Source organism: Saimiri boliviensis, chromosome 8, assembly GCF_048565385.1.
Source record: "Saimiri boliviensis isolate mSaiBol1 chromosome 8, mSaiBol1.pri, whole genome shotgun sequence".
Taxonomy (NCBI): Eukaryota; Metazoa; Chordata; class Mammalia; order Primates; family Cebidae; genus Saimiri; species Saimiri boliviensis.
The window spans coordinates 115457965-115480716 of record NC_133456.1 but is presented as its reverse complement, the minus strand read 5'-3'; the positions used below and the strand labels follow the sequence as shown (position 1 = coordinate 115480716).

At 37.6% G+C, this 22752-nt stretch overlaps 1 protein-coding gene across 1 annotated transcript in view; it reads left to right on the top strand.

Moving 5' to 3' along the window:
- Positions 1-223: 223 nt before the first annotated feature.
- Positions 224-22752, top strand: part of NET1 (neuroepithelial cell transforming 1) — a 46458-nt gene continuing 23929 nt past the window's right edge. Inside the window, exons 1-3 of the mRNA XM_039478662.2 lie at positions 224-461; positions 15254-15320; positions 17237-17296. Of these exons, the coding sequence (XP_039334596.1) occupies positions 334-461; positions 15254-15320; positions 17237-17296 (255 nt within the window). The 5' untranslated portion in view covers positions 224-333. The remainder of the gene's footprint in view (positions 462-15253; positions 15321-17236; positions 17297-22752) is intronic.

Below are 22752 nucleotides of genomic sequence, written 5' to 3'. Positions count from 1 at the left end.
CCATGGCACTCCAGCCTGGGTAACAAGAGCGAAACTCCGTCTCAAAAAAAAAAAAAAAAAAAGAGTTAAGGGCAAGTTTTCCTAGATTTTTTTCCTGGCAGGTAGATCCCTGTAGCGGCGGAGGGGCGGAACTTCACGTCTCCTAGGAACCGCTGCGCGCTCACTGATTGGCTGATCGCTGCGCAGCCGCCATTTTCAAATCCCCGGATGACGGCGGTGGCGGCGGCTGTGCGCTGACAGGCGCTTTCTGCCTGCCAGAGGCTGGCGGGCAACGTGCCCGTCCCAGCCGGTCTCCCGGGCACCCGGCCACCGCCCCAGCCCCTCCTCCGTGCCATGGAGCCCGAGCTGGCGGCTCAGAAGCAGCCTCGGCCGCGGAGGCGAAGCCGCCGGGCCTCTGGGCTCAGCACGGAGGGAGCCGCGGGGCCTTCAGCCGACACCTCCGGGCCGGAGCCGGACGGGAGGTGAGTGTGGGGGAGGGGCGTGGGGGAGGCGAGGGCCGGACGGGAGGTGAGTGTGGGGGAGGGGAGGGCAGGGGCGAGGTCAGGGCCGGCCGGGAGTTGGGTGTGGGGGGTGGTGAGGGACGAGGAGAGGCGAGGGCCGCTGGGAGGTGAGGGGGGATGGGGGAGGTGACCGCAGCGTGTGTGTCGGGGGTACCTGGGCCGCCGGAGGGAAGGGTGGCGCAGGCCTGAGTGACAGTGCCTGGTCTTGGACTGAGGTGGGTCCTGAGACCCCAAATTGCGATTTCCCTGCCCGGTGGGAAAGGGACTGGCTTGAGTCTCCTCTCCTCCTGACTGCTTCTCAGGGGAGACGGGAAAAAAAGCCACAATGGTTTTGTTCTCCATACACAACTGGCTGTAGGCTGGAGTTCCCAGATACCTTTGCTCAGACCGAAACTGTCATGGAGCATCACGAGAATGGGCTTCCATGTCCTGAGCAAGAAAAGGCTAGGCGATGAGTTGGCTTCGGGATATGGGTTATGAAGTGCCTGTTAGAGAGTTCAACCAGTTTCGTGTTTTTTCTTTTTACTTTTGTGGAAGTACACATTGAAGTGAGACTGTATGACTCGTGTTTGGCTCAGTGAAATTTCGCAAAGCGAACCCACCTGTGTAAATCAGTTACACATTTGAGAATTGTCAGCAAAAGATTTGAAATCGAAAGTCATCTTAGACTGTGAGTATAAAGGACGGAAGGGTTTGAGGACCAAACCCTGAGGCTCTCCTAGCGTTTAAAAGCCAAGGTAATGAAAATAATGCTCAGGGGTAGCTGGTGAGTTAGGAGGAAGAAATCAAGTGAGAATAGGATCCAGGAGGCCAAATGGGGAAAGAATTTCAAGAAAGAGGACGTGGGCAGCGGTGTCAGGTGTTATTGATAGGTCAAATAAAAGGATTAAGTAAAAAGACCTGGATTAGGCTAGATGAGGAATTGAAATTAAATTTGGTAATGAAAAGAGAGTATTGATTGTAGATGGTTTCCAAGAGTGGTTTGCAACAGGTTGAGAAGAGAATGTGCGATTTGTTCAGGAAATAATTGAGTGCCAACACTAGGAATATGGAAATGGAAAATACTGTTCTTAGTATTTAAGATTTATAATCTAGTGGGGAAGAAAGATAAGTAGGTTAATTATTATAACGTGTTTTAAGAGTTATTGTAGTGGTGTACACAGAACGCAGTGCATTAGAACACAATCCTGACTGGAGAGAACAGGAAATGATTTCCTATTGCAATCCCTGAGTCTTTGAGGACCAGAGAGCAGATGTAAATGGATAATTTCAGGCAGAGAAGAAGCATGTAGAAAGGCCCTGAAGCAAATGGGTCTGTTGAGTTCTGGGTGTATATTCTGTTTTATTGCTACATTAATAATACTAGTTGTATAGAGGAGGGAGACCAATATAGGGATACGGAGGAGATAGTCATGAGAGTTTATGCTAAAGAGGTAAAAGCCACATCAGGAAGGGGCCTTGTATGTCATCACAGAGTTTGGGTTTTATCTTCTCAGTAATGCAGAAATACTGAAAGGCTTTAAACAAGCCAATGGCATGACGTATTTGCATTTTAAAAGGTCGGTTTGTCTTCCATGAGAAAAATAAGCAACATTTTGGAGTCATCTCAGCATTCATATTTTACGAAAACTATTCCCCAAAAACGTGCTCATATACATAAAAATTTCAGGAGATTTGTGGATCCAGCTGTGTATACCAAATTAAAATTTCCAAGTTTAGAAGGTGGATTGGTAGGAAATCAGTCTGCAGTAGTCTAAATGAAAAAATGATGACTGTTCAAATCTGATAGCTGGCAGTGGGACTGGTGAAGAGATGTTTCACTGCAGTACCCCTGTGCCATTACCATACTGTATTGATTACTGTTGCTTTGTATAATAAGTTTTGAAATTGGGAAATGAGTCCTCCTACTTTGTTCTTTTTTTCTCAAGATTGTTGTGGCTATCCTGGGTCTCTGGCAATTCTATGTGAATTTTACAATCAGCTTATCAATTTTTACAAAGGAATCCAATGGGATTCTGATAGGGATTGCATTACATCTTGTAGATCATTTTCAGATATATTCCCCTCTACACAAACTTAAGTAGTCTGATCCATGGACAAGGGATGTTTTTCCAATTATTTAGATATTTAATTATTTTCAACAGTGTTTTGTCATTTTCAGGGTATAATTTTGCACATTTTGCTAACTATATTCCTGAGTATTTTGTTCTTTTTGATGCTGTTGTAAATTGATTAATTTCTTTGGAAATGGAAAAGTTCCCTTGTCCCCCTTGCAGGGCCTGTGCTGGGGGTGTGCGTGCTGCTCCAGTGCCCTGCTGTTCAAACCTCTAGGGGAACAAATAGACAAGCAGGCAGTAGGACTCCACCCCCATGGGGGTGTCTGGGGGTGAATGTTTGCAGCTGAAGCCCCAGTGGGCGTGTGTTACAGGGTACTCTTTTAGTTTAGCCATCTATAGGTGGCTTGTGTTCATCAGCTCAATTAGACCTACCTTATTGCAAGGACAGAGTTCTTTCTATATCCTGGGGTTCTTGCCTTGATGTACTGAAAGAATCGGATCACATGTGGGCTTGGAGAGTTGAGTGCAAGATTTTATGAAGTAGAAGTGTAGCCCTTAGCAGATGGGGGAGCCAGAAGCGAGTTGGTTTTCCTTTTGGAGTCAGGTTGCCCAATTCTCCTCCAACCTCCCCGGCCAAACTCTGCGTCTTCTGCAGCTGGATGGCCTGCCGGCATGCTGGTGTACTCCTATGTCGGTGCATACCTCTCGACATCCAACTGCCTGTGGGTCTGCCTTCTAGAGTCTCCCAGGGGGCGGGGGGGAGGGTTATAAGCACAGGATAGGGGCGTGGTGGGCCAGAGTGGTCCTAGGAAATGCAGCATTTGGGTAGGAAAACAGAAATACCTATCCTCACCACCTAGGTCCGTGGGCCCTGGCCTGGGAATGGAGCCCTATGGAGAGACCACGCCCTCCTCTACCCAGCATTTCCCAGCTCCCCTTAGTATCACTTTATTTTCAATTTAATCGTTTCAATTGTATAGGAATACAGTTGATTTTTGTATATTGATCTGGGATCCTGCTATCTTGCTGAACTCATTAGCCCTAATAGTTTTTTAGTGGTTTCCTTAGGATTTTCTATATACAGGGTCATATCATCTGCAAATAAAAAGTTATACTTCTTTTTCCAATCTCCAGATGCCCTTTTTTTTTTTTTTTCCTCTTTCCTAATTTCCCTGGGTAGGGCTTCCTGTACAATGTTGAACAGAAATGGAGAGACTGGAAATGCTTATTTCTGATCTTAAGGGGAAAGCATCCAATCTTTCACCATTAAGTATGATGTTAGTTGTAAACTTTCTTTGATGTCTTTTATCAGGTTGAGAAAGTTCCATTCTATTTCTACTTTTTGTGTGATTTTTACCATGAAAGATTTGGGGGTTTTTCCCTTCTGTTTATTGAAATGATCAGTGGTGGTGGTTGTTATTGATGTGTTACATTAATTGATTTTTTTTTTTTAATGTTAAACCAGCTTTGCTTTCCTGGTATAAATCCTGCTTGGTCATGATATATAACATTTTTTATATATTGTTGGATTCAGTTTGTTAGTATTTTGTTGAGTATTTTTGTATATATAGTCATGAGATATTGATCTGTAGTTTTATTATCTTCTATTATGCTTGTCTGGTTTTGGTATTGGGTAGTACTAGCCTCATAAAATCAGTTGAGAAGTGTTCCCTACTGTTTGTTTTTTGAAAGAGTTGGTGAATAATTGGCATGTATTCTTTAAATGTTTGGTAGAATTCAGTGTAAAGCCACCTGGGCCTAGACTTTTCTTTATAGATAGTTTATTATTATTAATTCAATCTCATCTCTTGTTATAGGTGTCTTCTGATAGTTTGTTTCTTATCCAAGTCAGTTTCAGTAGTCTGTATCTCTAGGAATTTGTTTCATCAAAGTTATCTAATTTGTTGGTGTACCCTTGTTCATAGTATTTCTTTATAATCCTTTTCACATAACGTCAATAGTAATATCCCCTTTTTTATTTCTGATGCTTATAATTTGTGTCTTCTTTCTTTTTCTAATGCAGTAGTCAGTCTAGCTAAAGGCTTGTCAACCTTGATCTTTTCAAAGAATCTGATTTTGGCTTCATTGATTTTCTCTGTTCTATTCTTTATTTTATTTTCAATTTAATCCTTATTGTTTCCTTCTTCCTGCTTAGTAATCTGAATAATCTGCTCAGATTAGCCTGCTTGCTTTAAGTTTAGTTGGCCCTTTTTGTTTTCAGTGTCGTGATTATAGATTAAGTTACTGATTTGAGATCTTTTTCGTAATGTAGGGATACAGCTATAAATTTCCCTTTGAGCATTGTGTTAGCTGCATCTCATATTGATATATTGTGTCTTCATATCATTAATCTCAAATTATTTTCTGATTTCTCTTTGATTTCTTTGAGCCATTAATTATTTAGGAATGTGTTGTATAATTTCCACATAATTGTGACTTCCTTTTTTTTTTTTTTTAACAAAGATGGGGTTTCACCATGTTGGCCAGGCTGGTTTTGAACTCGTGATCTCAGGTAATCCACCCACCTCAGCCTCCCAGAGTGCTAGGATTACAGGCGTTCACAAATTTTTTCTAATTTCATTATATTGTGGTTAGAGAATATACTTTGTATCATGTATTATTTCTATCCTTTTACATTTATTTAGGTTGTACTGTTTTTAGATGCACATATGTTTGTAATTATTATATCTTCCTGATGAGTCAATCCTTTTATCATTATAAAAGGTCCCTCTTTGGTAACTTTTTTTCTTTTAAGGGCTATTTTGTTATTAGTGTAGCTACTCCAGCTTTCTTGTGGCTTGCCATTTGCATGATATATTTTTATCCCTGTATTTTCAAGCTGGTTATATCTGTCAAATGAAAGTGTGTCGCCTGTGGACAGCACATAGGTGTTTCTTGGTTGGTTGATTAGTTTTGATCCTGTCTGGCCATCTCTTTATTGGGTTGTTTACTGCAATTACATTTAACATTATTTATTGATATACTTGGATTTATGTTTGCCATTTTGTTATATATATCTTTCGTTTCTGTTCCTCCTTTATTGCATACTTTTGCATTAAGTGAGAATTTTCTAATTTATAGCATTTAAATTCCTTTACTGATTTTTTTTTTAATCATTGAAACTGCTTTTACTAGGGCTTTTCGTTTTGTGTATGAACTCCAATTACTGTCTGGGGTCACTTACTTTCCCCCTGAAATTCTTGCAGTGTTTCTTGTCAGGCGTGTCTGCTAGCAACAAATTCATTAAGTTTGTTGTTGTTGTTGTTGCTGTTGTTTTAATATGGGAATGTCTTTGTCTCTCCTTCATTCTTGAAAGATAATTTTGATAGTATAGGATTCTTTGCTGAAACTTTTTTTCTTTGAGCACTTTGAATATGTTATCCCACTGCTTCTTGCTTCCATTATTTCTGTTAAGAAGTCAGCTATTAATCTTATTGGGGTTCCTTGTAAATAACAAGTCCTTTTTTTCTTGCTGCTTTTCAGATTTTCTATCTTTAACTTACACCATTTTTACTATTATGTGTCTGTGGATGTCTTTGTGTTTATATTACTTGAAGTTTATTGACCTTTTCCAAATGTGTAGGTGGTTTTCAATAAATTTGAGAAGCTGAGCCATTGTTTCTTTGTCCCCCCCCCCCACCCCGCTTTTCGCGCTCTCTTTCTGGTACTCCAGAAATAGAGGAAAGAGAAAAGGGAAATGTGGCAAATAAAACAAAATTTTAATGTAAATATTTAAGCCAAGCAGTTCTACCCACAGAAATTTAACTTTTAAGTAATTGAGCAAGCATACATGGATGTATGTACAAAAAAGTATATCCTAGCACACTTCTGTAGTAGAAAGGTTAGAAAAAACAGGAGGAAGTTAAATACGTTATGGTATTCTGTACAGTGAAACATTTTAATAAGTTAATCTGACTGTATTTGGTATGTTGTATAAGATGTATTTGGGATTTTAGGTTGGTTGTTGCTACATCTCTACGCACCTGTTTCTCTGGGGCAGCAGTTCTGTGTTTTGGACCTCTGGACCTTTTTATACTCTTAAAAATATTGGACATCACAATGAGCTTTTGTGTATGTAGGTTTCATTCTATTAGAATTAAACTGATACATTTTTAAAATATTTAATTTTCTAAATTTGAGACTCATTACATATTAACATAAGCTATATACTTTGAAACATTATTTCACAAAACAAAAAATATTAGAAGAATGGAGTTGTTTTACAGATTTCACAATTACCCAGTATCTGGCTTAAAAGAGAACTGGATTCTTATCTCTGCTTCTGCATTTAATCTGTTGCAATGTGTTGTTTTGGTCACACCATATAGAGAGAATCTGCACTTAACATAGAGTTTTAGTTCAAAAAGGAATGAGTACTTTTAATAGCCTTTTCAGGTAATTGTGGATATTTTTTGATACTACATCAGAACTTTTTTTTTTTTTTTTTTTTTTTTTTTTTTGGAGATAAGGTCTCTGTCACCCAGGCTGGAGTGCAGTGGCACCGTCTCAGTTCACTGTAGCCTCAACCTCCTGGGCTCAAGCTATCCTCCCACCTCAGCCTCCTGAATAGCTGGGATTAAAGGTGTATGTTACCATGCCTGGCTAATTTTTTTGTGTTTTTTGTAGAGATGGGGTTTCGCTATGCTGCCCAGGCTAATCTCAAACTCCTGAGCTCAAGTGATCTACCTGACCAGGCTAATCTCAAAGCTCCTGAGCCCAAGTGATCTGCCTGCCAAGGCAAATCTCAAACTCCTGAGCCCAAGTGATCTGCCTGCCTTTGCCTCCCAAAGTGCTTGGACTTACAGGTGTGTACCATCATGCCCAGACAACAAGTGGTAATTTCTTAGATGTTGGCTGCAGTTTGGAATCTGAAGCTGTATCAGTGAACTTTTCGCTATTACATTAAAATCTGTTGATCTCTTTAAATTTTGAGTGGATCTTTAACTCATGCATGATTTTGTAACTGCATTTATCATTTCGGAAATATTGGAGCACTGAGTTATGCCAAATTCTAAAGGTTGACACATTTTATTACATACTTTCAAAAATCACAATCATTAGTATCACCATCAATCTCATGCAAAAGCTTTTAGGCATTGGGAAGTTTTCATGCTCATAGTGATGGATACAAGTTTCCCAAAATTCTAATTAAAAGCTTAAATGTTATCATTAGCAGCAACACTTTATTTTAGAATAAATGTCTGTAAAATGCCCAGGTCCAAATAATGATAGTGTATCTGTTGTTCACTCAAGTAAAAATGGTGTGTTTTATGAAAACAAGCAGCTAATTTGTCTCACAACTCACAGAATTACTTTTTCTCATCACAGCCTTATTATGCAAACTATGTTTCTTACCTAGAGGGATCTTTTTCCTGACAATCGTATCTTTAATTGTAGCATTTAGTCCATTTACATTTAATGTCTAATTCTTATTAAAGTTAATGTGTTTTCTTTCTGGCTTTTAAAAGCAGGGAAAAGAATATGGAGCCCAATGTACAAATAGAGAATTTCACCTTAGATAATACAGGTTATCCATTATAACGAGAGAAAAGAAAAGGTTTATGATAGGTTGGTAGATTGGACAGTGTACATACATGGAATAATAGTAGATATATGGTCATAAGCCGAAAGTTAGGAGGACATGGAAAGTATGTGTTAGAAGACTAAAGAAGAAGGAGATTTCAAAGAGTTATTTCAGAGAGTAGAAAAGCAAATGACTAGGGAAATTTAATAGACTTGCTGGTCAGAACTGAAGAGCCACTTGAAATTTGTGGTTGTGAATTTAAAGTGAAAATAGCACAGGTGTGTGCACTACTCAGTTTACAGGGCCTGACCCACATGATTGGAGCTCATTTCCAGCCACACTCATTGCTAATGGCTAATGGTGACCATCCAAGCAAGAAATGTGATAGATTGTGATGAACCAGGGAATAGAAATAGGGTGTGTAGAAGCTAGGTGGGGTTGATTAATGTTTTAAATCTGTACCAAGTTAAATAAAATATTATAAACCTGGTTTTGTCTCCGCTAAGTATTTGTTAGTTCTTGAGATTTCTTCACACTGAGTTAAAACATTTTTTCATCATAATGTAAGTGTACTAATTGCTGTAGGACACAGCAAGGGAGAGAGAATTAGAGGGGAAAAGAGGAGAAACATCTGGAATCCATTGGAATATGTTTTCTATGTAGATACTGCCTATTATATGACAGGCCTCTTAACTTCTTTCTCCCCACTTCGCAGTTCTGGGTAGCAGGCAGGGGTCTTCCTAAACAACTCTAGGTTATACTACATGGTTGAGAGCTAAATATAAGGCCTGCTTTTCTGGCCTAGTTTTTTTGATACCAAATTTGTTTTGACCACAACTTTGATTTAGCTAATTATTTTCTATCTTTTCCGAGAATGTACATTCTTTTAACATTCTTTTAGACTAGAACCCATAGACAAAGAGTAATGTTTAAAGAGTTTAGGTTTTAAAAGCAGCCAGACTTCCTAGGTTCAAATTCTGGCTCTTGAGGACCTTGGGCAAGTTACTTAGTCTCTAAATCTCACTTCATAGTACCTATGTCTAAGATCCTGAAAATTGTACACAAACAATGTTTAAATTTTATTTCTTTCAGGGCCTTAGATAATCCATAGAACTTTACATGTCATTCATATGGCAGAAATATAAATACATACTGATCCTTTTAAGGGTTTTATAATAATTTCCCTTTTTGCAGATTTGAAATAATGCTGTCCATTGGTAGCAAAATAATAGTATGATGTATGATCTACCAACAGTGATAAGGCTTACTCTTTAAATTTTGTTTTTCCAGTAAAGTTGATTGATGGATTTGTACAATGGATATCCAGAGTTGAAGGTATGGTCTTAAAGTCAATTCTTGACAACCCAGGATTTTTATTATTAGTAGTAGTAATCATTGCCAAAAATAAAAAGCATACTCACAGAAGTTTATAAGGCCACATGCCCCCACATAAGTTGAATGTTTTAAAATAGTTGATTGAGGTATGATTTGCATATCATAACATTCACTCTTTGTAGGTGTACAATTCAATGATTTATAGAGTCAGTAGATTTATAGAGTTGTGCAGTCATCACCCCAGTCTACTGTTCGAACATTTCATTACACCAAATATCCCTGCTCCCACCCCAGCCCTCGGCAGATGCTGATCTGCTTTCTAGCTCTATACATTTCTATTTTCAGGACATTTCATATAAGTGGAGTCACAGAATGTGTAGTCTTTCTGTACCTTCTTTCACTTACATCATATTGCCAAATCATATTCTATTATTTGAATATGCCACATTTTGTCACTCCATTTACCAGATGTTGTACATTTGATTTGTTTCCAGTTTGGTGCTTTTATGGATAATGCTGCTATGAACATTTGCATGTAAGTCTTTGTGTAGGCTTGGTATAGTGGCTCATGCCTATAATTCCAGCACTTTGGAAGGTAGAGGCACGTAGATCACCTAAGATCAGAAGTTCGAGACCAGCCTGGGCAACGTGGCCCATCTCTACTAAAAATACAAAGTTTAGCTGGGCGTGGTGGTGTGTACCTGTAATCTCAGCTACTTGGGAGGTTGGGGCAGAAAAATTGCTTGAACCTGCGAGGCGGAGGTTGCGTTGAGCCAAGATTGCACCACTGTATTCCAGCCTGGGTGACAGAGCAAAACTACCATCTTAAAAAGGCGTGGTATAGACACACATTTTCACTCCTCTTGGGTAAATTCTTGGGGGTGGAATTATCAGGTCCTATGGTAAACTTATTAACATCTTAAGGAATTGTCACACTGTTTCCAAAGAGTGCTAGATTTTTAACGATGTATGCCTTCAGAATTTCTCTTCCCTTACTGTTACTTGCTGTTGTCATTATCCCCTCTTTCCTCTTCCCTGAATGTGCTGCTGTGGACAAGGCCTGAGGATTAATGTAGGACATTAGGATGTCTGGGGTATCCTAGGATAGCGGCGGGGGCTGGTGGTTGGTCTGGGGTGTGGTAGGGGGTGGTTTCTAGATGCTCAACTGTGTTCTAGACAAGATATTCCAAGATGTATTAGTTTGGACTCATATGCAGATAAGAAAACCCTAGTATGATAGGAGACATAGTCTACATGATTGTCAGCTTCCTCTAGAATCTTTTTTTTTTTTTTTTTTTTTTTTTTTGAGACGGAGTTTCGCTCTTGTTACCCAGGCTGGAGTGCAATGGCGCGATCTCGGCTCACCGCAACCTCCGCCTCCTGGGTTCAGGCAATTCTCCTGCCTCAGCCTCCTAAGTAGCTGGGATTACAGGCACGCACCACCATGCCCAGCTAACTTTTTGTATTTTTAGTAGAGACGGGGTTTCACCTTGTTGACCAGGATGGTCTCGATCTCTCGACCTCGTGATCCACCCGCCTCGGCCTCCCAAAGTGCTGGGATTACAGGCTTGAGCCACCGCGCCCGGCCCTAGAATCTTTATGAAGTAGAATAAGAGACAACTCCTTAATAGCAAAGATGCTGAACAGTCAGAACAGTCGTGGATGTTTACTACATCAGGTATTTGACCCAAATAAATGAATCGTTTCTAGAATGATTTTGGTTTCGCCTGATTTACAAAGAAATTGAGAACCTCAGTTGTTTGCACACCCCAAATATAAAAAATGTTAATTGCAGAGGATAAATTATATGATTCTTTTTACATATGTGGTACTCTTGGCATTTACAGGTTACATTTTTTATTTTGGCTATGTATGAGTTACACATAGTGGGTTGTAATGAGACTGACAGAGTTACCTGAGTTGGTCTTGTGGCTGGCACGCGAGAGCAGCTTCCTTAAGCAGCAGCTGCACTTCAGTGCTCCTGCATTCTTTTTTCTTTTCACATTGGAAGTGATTTTTCTTAGATCCTGAGACATCTCAAACAATTTTCAGTTATATATGTCTTATTTTGAGTGTCCCTGTGCTAATTTATTGCTAATGTCAATGACTTAGTCTGCTCTATTACTCTCGTTAATCTTTTGCCCTGCTTGCTGTTTAGAAATGTCACTTTGCTAACTCATTCTGGTTGTGAATGAGTTAAGGGTTTCATTGTAACCCCTTAAACATCTACTTGGTGATAAGCCAATATCTTTATATTCTTGGGGTTTGCTTTCCTTTTTAATTGGAAAAATATATTTTTAGGATAAGAGTATATGTATAGTGCTTGTCACATAGTAGGCACCCAATGAATGGAAACTATTGCCTTTTTAAAAATCTTTTTCTGAAACTTGTTTTCATTCTACATTCATTTTTTTTTTTTAATAATGAATGCATCTTGAAGGTAAATTATGCTTTTAAGAATGCTATTTTCCTGTTGGTAATAGTAATGTTCAATACATTTTTTGAAAGTGAACGTTTATAATCTCAGGTCAGGTGTTATCTGCCATGGTGGAGGAGGTCGTAACACACACCAGAATCTCTGAAAACATAATTTGGCTTAAGAATGAATTAACAAGATGCTTTTCTTTTGAACAGCAGCTTTACCATTCTAATTATGATTTCTTTAGACTAAAACAAATTTAGTATAAAAATAATTTACATTGTTCAAAAACATACCAAAGATATGAAAGGAAATGCATTAAAGTCCAAGGGAACATCTACAGGAGTCAAATAAGGAACTTAATTTAATATAAGCCACTTCCTGAATGTATTGGTTTATTTTATTCCTTAAATGTTATAATTACTTGGATATATGAAAAAATACATTGGATATATGGACAAAAATTCTTGAAAAGGTGGACTGCCACTTTTTGCTCTACATTTCATCCTTAGGCCCTCCTTTTTAGGAGGTTGTCCTGTGTATCTTCTGGGAAAAAAAAACATTTGTAATCTTAATGTTTTATGAAATTATTTTTTCCCCCACAAGGATTTAAAATAGCTATTACATTCTGAGTCGGACCCTTGTGAAAAATGAGTGTATGTCTTTCCAAGATTTGTGGAAGTTGGCACTGTCTCACATAGTTTCTGGGCACAGTTTGTTTTTTGGGTTGCTTTTTTCCATGGGTATTGAAAATAGGAACTTGTTATTGAAGTGGGAAAAAATAGCATTACTATAAAGCTGGTTACAGATACGGCTGGAAAGAATTTTGCAATATGATTGGAAATATTTTTCCAGTTAACCTTTTAAAAATTCTCGAGCCATTTTTCTTTCCAGCTTTCAGATAGCAAATGCATTCTGAGGTCAGTGTGGTCATTTCTAGGGAATAAAAAAATTAATGCTTTGGTTGTCATACTCCCTAATACTTAAACCCAAAAGGAAGTGTCACAGTGAATACCACTTTGTACTGTATATTTGTATTAGATTTTAAATAACCTGAAAAATCATAATTGCTGCTGCTTAATTCAGTGCCCACTGATGGCTCCTGATAACCGTGTAGCATATGATAGCACTTAATACGCTAAGAGTATTTATTCCTAGAGCAGTGTTTTTAAAAAGTGTCATCTGTGGTCTCATAATAGAAAGGTCCTGTCTTTCCCATAATCTTTTACCATTTGTTCATGATAGTAATCCTATGTATTTCTTGATACGAATTATAATTTGTTTCAGATGACTTTTTGTTTAAATACTTTCTTCCAGTGTTTTCTCAAGAAGAAAATACCATTTTGTTTGTTGCTGCTTGACTTTTCTGCAGTAGTAAGATGGAATAATCAGCTTCTTAGGTTCTTTAGTGCCACTGGAGAGGCCCTCAAAAAAAGTTTGAGCTCCATGAGTAGTCTTACTGTGTTTTGCTCTTTTGCAAATAATTATTGAGGAAATGTTTGCTTTAAATATCTTAAGATCTTTGCATCTAATTTCTGTTAGTGGCATCATATTTTCCCCAGGTCAAGAACCTTGGTAGTAACTGAACAGGTTTAGAGAGGAAAAGGGAAAAGTCTGTCTTGCCAGTTTTGATCAGTCGAATGCTCTCTCAAATCGGCTTCTCCTCTATAATCTTGTTATAACTGTCAGAGCCCCAGTCATCTTTTGTAAGCAATATTGGAGCTGCCTCCTAACTGAGCAGTCTTGCCTTCTTACAATCCATTGTTCATGTTACTGAAGATTCAGTGGCTGCCACACATACTCAAGATCAAGTTCATTCACTCCGAGTGTAGTAAGTGAGGCTTTTCATGATGCTTTAGCCCTTCCTTATTTCTTTACTCAGATGTAAGGAACTACTTGGAATTTCCAGAATGTAACTCATTTCACTGTACCTTAATGCTTTGTTAATTACTATTTTTCTTTCAGAGTCAGTAATACTTTGTATTATTTAAGTATTAATTCATCTCTGATGCTTTCTAGACCTCCTCTTTTACCTTATAGCCATTTTCCTTTGTGTTCATTTTCAAAAAAAAAAAAAATTCTTTTATATTTAGCTTAGAAAACTCCAGAAGCCCTTATGTTTGATTTAAGCAGGAAAGACACACACAGATCAGTGGTGTTTCTATAACTTTTGATGAACAAAGACTATGAGGCTTAAGGATCAAATGTATAAACGGACAATAACCTGACAATCCAAGAAGCCAAATAATAACTTGTGTAACAACTGACCTAAAATGTCCAGGACTTCATTACTAACTGCCAGCTTCCTCATTTTTGTCCCGCTTCCAATTCATAACCAACCTGTGAAAGCCAGATGCACACCCTAACCAATCACAGTAGGCTTCCCCAACTTCTGGTTAGCCTGCCTACAGTTCCCCAGGCCAGCAGCCTTCAGTCGGGGCATACCTGAGCCTTCTCTTTTTTCCACTGTGAAACCAGCTCCTCTACGTGTCTTTTAGTCTTTGTCAGGATGCAAATGACAGTAGCTGACTCCCTTGCTACAGCAAGCACTGAAGAAACAGCCTTTGCTTTTCTCATTTGGTTGATCTTCATTTATTTCCACAAGAAAAATTTAAAAATCTGCATTCATTCTACATTTGTTTACATCTGAAGTGATTAATAATAACTATAATTTATAAACTGCCTTTATCTCCTGTGCTAGCTATGTTTTTGTGATTTTCTACATATTGTAAACACAGGTTTACATTTTATAAACATAGTGGCTTATATTTTAGAAAGGTAAAGAGTTTTGGACTTTCTTGCTTTATGTCTTCACATTGAGTGGAAAAAAACACAAATTTTTCACTTAACAGTAAAGAACAAAATTCTAGTCAAATTTTAATATTGACATCTTTGTCTCAAATGTAGTTATTCATAGCTTTGTATTTTGTTAGTTAAATCGCAGTTTAAAAAAATTCGGGATTTACCTGAAATGCAGATATTGTGAAGTTAGGTAGAATAACCTTTTATTTTTGTGTTTTAAAATACTAGCCATGAATATGTTGCTAAAATTTTTGCACTTAGGAAGTTTGTTTGCTGTTTTTTATTTAACCTATTAATATATTTCATGTTCTTGAAGTATGTGTATGTTCCTAAGGTAGACTCTACTTGGTTTGGTGAATTAGTTTTTTTAAATGGTCTGTTAAATATAAATTTTCTATAGGTGCTTTCACTGTAAAGATTCTGAGAATGACCAGAACCTATATCCTGTTTTGTTTTTTTAATATACCATCTCTCATCTTACTCAAATTGAATGACAGACAGATCAGGCTACTTTAAACAGTTTTGAAACTATGGAGAAGATAGCTTTTTATCTGTTTAATGGTCTATTATGCTAAAGTCACTCTCTTTATTTATTGTTTGAATTTTCTGTTAACAGATATTCCCTTCGGAGAGGCAGCTCTTTCACATTCTTAACACCTGGCCCCAACTGGGACTTCACTTTGGTGAGTAAATACCTGGGTTTTTATTTCAGGACATTAGCTAGGATTAATTCCCCAGTTATCTTTCAATCTGTTATACAGCTTAGTGGTCTGTACTTCTGAGTGTCTTGAGGAACAGAATTCCTATAACCATTTTTGGCAGCCTAATTTAGTTCTTCTCTAATAGCAAGCTGTAAAAACTTTTTTTCCCAAGTAAATATAAAACATTTTGCAACTCACATCTATTCATCTTTATGCAGTCCTTTCCCTTATTCTTCTCAATGTTAAATCTGATAATTATATTATGAAACATGAATTTATTTTTATACATTTGCTATTGCCTTTTTTACTTGGTTGAAAAACAAAGATGCTTGATTGCAGATTATGTGTATATATATATATATTTAATATATATAATGAATAACTTTCTGTTATTAATCATCTCAGAATAGAGGGACTTTATTATTTTTACAGCAAGACTTTACAGAGGCATTTAATTTTGTGTGAAGTGGCAACAGAAAATTGATTCTTTTTGTACTTAAAACTTACTAGCTCGTAATAATATATAAATAAAGTATATACAGGCAGATCATGATTCTTATGCTTATTTGGGAAAATAGCAAAAATGATTCCAAATACAAATAATTTCATATAAATGCGTAAGTATGATCATGTATGTGCTTTTTTCCCCCAGTACAGTCTATTTTGCTAGGCAGTTTCCTCCCCCTTTCTTCTCCTTCCTCGTATTAGTCCATTCCCAGCCTCTGCTCTAACCATGTCAGCAATACCATATGTGTCATTCATATAATTAATATGCACACACAGGTTCATAGATAAATACACATGCAGGATTTTTGGTTGGTTGACTTTTCAAACCTGGAATCATATTCATAATTTTCTGTATCTTGTGGGTATGACCTTGGGATCAGTAAAATATTTCTTGAGTTCCATCACCTGAATTCTGATCTATATTGTTCTTTCATGTCTTAGATCATTTTCTTAATGTCTTTTAGCTCAATTCGAAACATTGTGTTAGATTTTACTCTGCTGCTTTGAGCATTTCCTCCTGATATGCCATCATTTCCTAGGAGGTAGATTTTGTTCCTTATTTTCTTTTTTCTTAGAGTGATACTGTGTACAATTTGAAGATTTTCTGTTCATTTTAGTGTGAATTTAGTTTTCAACTTGTACACAAAATCTTGGTTCAGATAGCTTTTCTGAGTTCACAGCGCTCCTTCCTGTTGTTTTTATGGTAGCTTGCTTTCTGAGACTAGCTGGCTCTGTTACTTTCTCCACTTCTGTCTGGACTCTGCCTTTCTGTTTTTTGTTTTTGTTTTTGTTTTCCTTCTCTATTGCCTCTGTCTTGCTCAATTTTAATTCAGTTTCCAGCGGTTTCTCCTCACTGTGGGGCCAGGAAGTTAAAGGGAACACTAGCTAGTCCCTTTTTAAAGAATTCCCAAGAGCTAAGCTGTGTAGGTAACCTGAAAAGTTATTTTGAGATGTGGAAGAATGAAGTGTTACTCATGGGTGCTTATTCATTATTGATTAAGTACCAGAAATAGTAGATATGTACACAGTTTTGCCACTACTGGCGCCAGCAGGGCTGAATGAAGGTGATAAATTATTATTGGAAAGCATTCCAGAGACATGGCTGTTCTTCCAGTTAATCAATCCTGCCTCAGGCAACAAATCTTAATTACACTGGGTCATGAGGAAAGGATTTTTTTTTTTCTAGTCAAGACCTTGTAAATAATGTGTTCCTTAAAAAAAAAAAAAAAAATTACAGACGTGAGCCACAGCACCCAGCCTCAGAGTAATTTTCTTGTGACTGCAGTCAAAAGCTTAACTTTTTAAAACTGATTTTTCTAGTTTTATAGTCTTTGTTTTGTGATATAATATGCCTTCCTTTAAATGAGAATGAAATCTTTTTTTTCTTCTAGAAAAGAAAACGCAGAGAGAAAGATGATGATGTTATAAGCCTTAGCAGCCTTGATCTGAAGGTAAGCCTTGCTGCCCTGTTAAAGAAAAGCATTTTAAAATACGCAGATAGCATTTTATCTTTGTGCTACAAGAATAACCAATGCTGGGTTTTGTTTTTGGAGTTTTTTTTTTTTTTTTTTTTTTGCATTTTGTAAGTGCAAAAGTGAATAATATTAGCTCAGACACTGTCTTTGTGCTATTCTACTTCTTTGTTAAGAATGAGGAGGAAACCACTCTCAAAATGTTAGGCCACAACTATTGATCACAAGTACAAATGCCTAAGGAGACAGGCTGTAATCTGTGCAAAGGAAGGCGGTAAGAGAGGGCCTGTGGTGAAAGGGAGAGCCCCAGGCTCTAGTCCATTGTCGCGTGTAGGACTGTCAAAACCTGGATTTTTGTATGAAATCTCCTGAATTTTAAATGTTGAGTCAATTTTTCTTAAAAAATACATGCAAGCAAAACTTACCTGTAAGTCATATGTGGCCCGTGGGCTTCAATTATGAGACACAGGATAACCTAACACTTGGCACATACTTTAAAATACTTAGTTTTCTTATGTAAAATTGTACTTAAGTCCAAAAACCTGGTGTCTTTGGAATTACTTACCTCATTTTTGCCAGTTTTCAAATTTTACCATAGCATCTTGGTGTTGGAGAGACTTTTTTTAAGGTTATAAAAGAGTTGGACATTTTTAAATGCAGTTTTAAAAAATGTTTCATATTATGTTTAACAGCAGCAGCTGCTGTTTCTTTTTTCTAAAAATTAAATTTTTACGATCTACTCATCAACATTTTAGCAAATCTAGCAGGTTGGGTTTTTTCTTATTTTTAGCACACAGTGTCTTCATAGAAGTTTTAAGTTTTAGGCATTTTGCAAAACAGTTTTAGTTGGATTTAAAATATCTTGTATTCAAAAAAAATAATATGAAATGACAACCGTGATTATTTTTAGGTATGTTTTAAATCCAATCAAATACAGAAATAAGACAGTATCTGTAATTTGCCACAGTAAAATACATGGTCTTCCATAAGCTCTAGCAATCATCAATATGTGGATTATTTTGAAGCAAATTCTAGATGCCATGTCCTTTCATCTGTAAATATTCCATTCTATTTGTTATCTTTATTTTCTTAGATAAGAACTTTTTGTTGTTGTTGAAAGAGTCTTGCTGTATCTCCCAGGCTGGAGTGCAGTGGCACGATCTCAACCCCCTTCAACCTCTGCCTCTTGAGTTTAAGCGATTCTCCTGCCTTAGCCTCCTGAGTTGCTGGGACTACAAGTGTATGCCACCATGCCCAGCTAATTTTTGTACACTTAGTAGAGATGGGGTTTCGCCATGCTGAGCAGGCTGTTCTCTAACTCCTGGCCTCCCAAAGTGCTAGAATTACTGGTGTGAGCCACTGCACCCAGTCTTAGATGAGAACTTTTTAAAAGCATAATAAAATACAATTTTTACAAAACAGTATAAATAACAGTAATTCCTTAATCTCAGATTCAGTTCAGAATTGATGCATTTTCTTGATCATCTTGTTTATGTTTGTGGGGTTGCTTTTTTACAGTTTGTTTGTTTTTGGTTGATTTTTGTCTGTTTGAATTGGAGTCCAATAAGACCCATACATTGTCATTAACTATATCTCTTAAATCTTTTTTATTTAGTTCATTAGTTTCCCTGTCTTTGTTTTCTTTTCTTATTCTGTTTTATTTTATTGAGATAGCAGTCTCACTTGTCGCCAGGCTGGAGTGCAGTGATGCGACCTGGGCTCACTGCAACCTCCCACCTCCCAAGTAGCGGGACTACAGGCACATGCCACCACAACCAGCTAATTTTTGTATTTTTAGTAGAGACGGCATTTCACCATGTTGGCCAGGAGAGTCTCAATCTCTTGACCACATGATCCTCCCACCCTGGCCTCCCAAAGTGCTGGGATTACAGGTGTGAGCCACAGCGCCCAGCCCTAACTCTTTATTTTCTTGGAATTTGTTGTTGTTGAAGAAACATGTCATGCAGGATTTTCCTGCAGATCTTTTTATAGACTGAATAGTTATGATTGCATCACCATGGTACCATGTACTGTGTTCCTGTTCCCTGTATTTCTGATCAATTGGCAATTAGATATGGAGACCTGATCCAATGTGTTTGTTTTGGTCCATGTACTTCCTTCAGAAAGTACATAATGTCTTTCTGCGATGCTCTCAAAATGGACGATCGTTGCCTAGATGCATTTTTTTTTCTTGGAGGTTGCAAAGTAATGACATGCCTTTATCAGACCTCTGTTTATTAACTGGAATACTTTTGTAAAGAGAAAATTCCCCTTATCAGCCATTTGATTACTCTGAAGTTCTGATTTATAATAAAAGCCAGAACAAGTGCTTGATTCCTTTCCTTTGTCAGTTTTCAAAAATAACGAGTTCTATTAGCATTCTCTGAAAGTAAGGAAGGATTTTTTTTTCTTAGTATTATTATGAACTCATAGATATACATACTTGTTTTACATGGATTCAGTATTGTTTTGCTTTCTTTTGTTTTTTAGCATAGAAAAGACAGGGTCTCACTATGTTGGCCAGGATGGCCTCAAATTCGTAGCCTCAAGCAATTCTCCCACCTCAGCCTCCCAATGTGCTGGGATTACAGGCACGAGCCACCGAACATGGCCTCATTTCAGTTATTACTGATGCCTCGTATCTGTCTTCAGCTGTTGGATGCTGTTTCAGGATGGTTCCTGTGTCCTTTTGACATGACCTTTATCTCACATCTAGTGGCTTCATAACCTCCTTGTCTTCTAGGATGACAAATTATTACAGGTCCTTTGTTTTTTGCTCGATACCTGGAATCAGTCCTTTCTAAAAGGAGTCTGGTTGCTTTGGGAAATGGTAGGCTAAAATCTGGGCATTAGGAACACTCCCTTCTACTGGATTGGTCATTGTTGCTAGTACTTTTTAATGAACAAAGCTAGGAGATAAACATAATTTAAAAATATATGAATTGATATTGAAATGTCAAATTCAAAGATAAAGGGATTTAATTTAATCTTAGTCTTACTGTGTGGAGTTTCTTCAACTTCAGCAAAAGTCCAGAGACGCTGACTTAATTACATATTTGATTTATACCACAGTTCAAAGACAACAGCTTGCATTACTATTAAAAATGTGATTAATGAAAGCATTTTGTTTTCTTGCATTTTTCATCTTTTTTTTTTAACCTATAGGATTACTGTGTTTTTAAATTATTACACTAACTTCTGTGTGTAATTATACCAGCAGCTCATTAGGGTTTTTTAGTTACTATTTTTTAGTGTTTAAGAATTAACTGCTTTTTAAATTTATCTTATAATTGTGTGACAAAATTATGTAGACTTTTGAAGTCATTCTACAGAGGATTCTTGTTCCTATTTCTGACTTCTACCCTACTCCCTCTTTCAGATGAAATCTCTTTTTCTTATCCTTCCACTTTTAAAATATAAAGCAAACACACACACACACACACACACAGACACACACACACACACTCTTCCACTTTCTTGAATGAATTGCATGTAGCCTACTGTCTTTCATTATGTTTTGTTTGTATGTTTGCTCTTTGCTTTGGTATATCTTTTCATATTTAGGTAGGTTTGTGTTTTTGTTCTAATGGATTTCTTCATACTGATACCTTATATAATGCGTTTGGGCTACTATAAATGGGTTCATTCCTAAGAACCCATTTTAGACAACTAACACTTCTCCCTACCCTCTTTCCCTTCTGATTTGAAGTACTAATGCCTGACTTGTAGTTAATGCATTTAAGGCAGTAAGTAAGCTTATTTTACTTTTCATGTACATTCACCACTTTCCTCCCATTTAAAAAAATAGTTTGCTGGGCCGGGCGCGGTGGGTCAAGCCCGTAATCCCAGCACTTTGGGAGGCCGAGGCGATGGATCACGAGGTCGAGAGATCGAGACCATCCTGGTCAACATGGTGAAACCCCGTCTCTACTAAAAATACAAAAAAAATTAGCTGGGCATGGTGGCATGTGCCTGTAATCCCAGCTACTGAGGAGGCTGAGGCAGGAGAATTGCTTGAACCCAGGAGGCGGAGCTTGCGGTGAGCCGAGATTGTGCCATTGCACTCCAGCCTGGGCAACAAGAGCGAAACTCCGTCTCAGAAAAAAAAAAAAAAATTGTTTGCTATATCTATGGTCAGAGCATTTAGCCATTACAAGCTACAGTGCAGACCCAGATAACCATCAGTTAGTCTTAGTTCTACGGGTAAATACATGTTTAATTCTCAGCACCAGTCCTCATGTTGAGTCCTTTCTAGTTTTTTTGTTTTTTAGTTTCTGAAGCTCATTCTCTAGTATGAGGGTGAGCAAACCAGACCCACAAGCCATATGTGACTGGCCTCTCTGTTTTGTTTTGTTTACAGCTGCCTTTGTAAACACTGCAGCATCTGTGCTGAGCAGTTGTAATAGGAACCGTAGGACCTATAAAGCCAAAAGTACTGACTCTGGCCCTTCGCAGAAAAGGTTTGCTGACCCCTGCCTTGGAGTCGAGTAGATTCTCGGGCAGTGTTCTTGGTATTCCCCGAGTACTTGCATGTCACATGTTCTTTTCAGTTTGTTTGCAACCTTTATACTTGAAGGTTCGTTTGGATAGATAGGAACCCCGTGACTCACCTTTTCTTTCCTTGAGTATATTTAATAATTTACTCCATTGTGTTCTGGCATAAAATATGTCTGTTCAAAAGTCATAATATGTAGCTTCAGGTCATCTTTTGTTTTAGGAGCTTTTTTTTCTTGAATTATACTTTTTAGTATTTTTTTCTATTGTTTCCCCTCTCTAACCTTTATATATGTTGGAACTTCATCTTTTAAAATCTTTTCTGTTTATTACTTTTTCTCAAAACTTTGTATCTTTTTATTTTTAAAACCATCTTCCTTTTGTTTCTAATGCATTAAGCATTGTACTTTTAATTCGGAGGTAATTATTTTTAATTCTTAGTTCTGTTACCTCTGATTTCAGTTCCTTCTCCAGTCACCTAATTTCTGAGTCTTAATGTTTTTTCCTAGCTTCTGTAATTTTCTTAATTTACTTCATACTGTAGAGACATTATTCTACTCCAGTCTCTATTTCCTTCTAATAGTTTTAAGTGGAAGTCTTGATACTTCTGCCGCCCATTTTTCAGTGCATAAGTTTCCTGTATGGTGAGAGGAATAGGCCGGGGTACCCTTTTCAGCTTCGTAACTCTAGAGCTCCCTCTTGTGTTGTGTTCACAAGGTGATTTTCGAAAGTATGGTTTCATCCTTTCTAAGATCTTTTCTGCTCCCTTTCTTGTTTATCTGGAACTTTCCTATCTTTGCTTCTGTTGTCCTGTTCATCTCAGTTTGGCGTCTACTCCTAAGAGTTTTTCTCAGAGAAGTATAGTTTTGAGGGCTTACATGGCCCAGGCTGCTCCAGCACCATTTGCATGGCATTGTTCTTGCTTTCAGCCTGAGAACTGG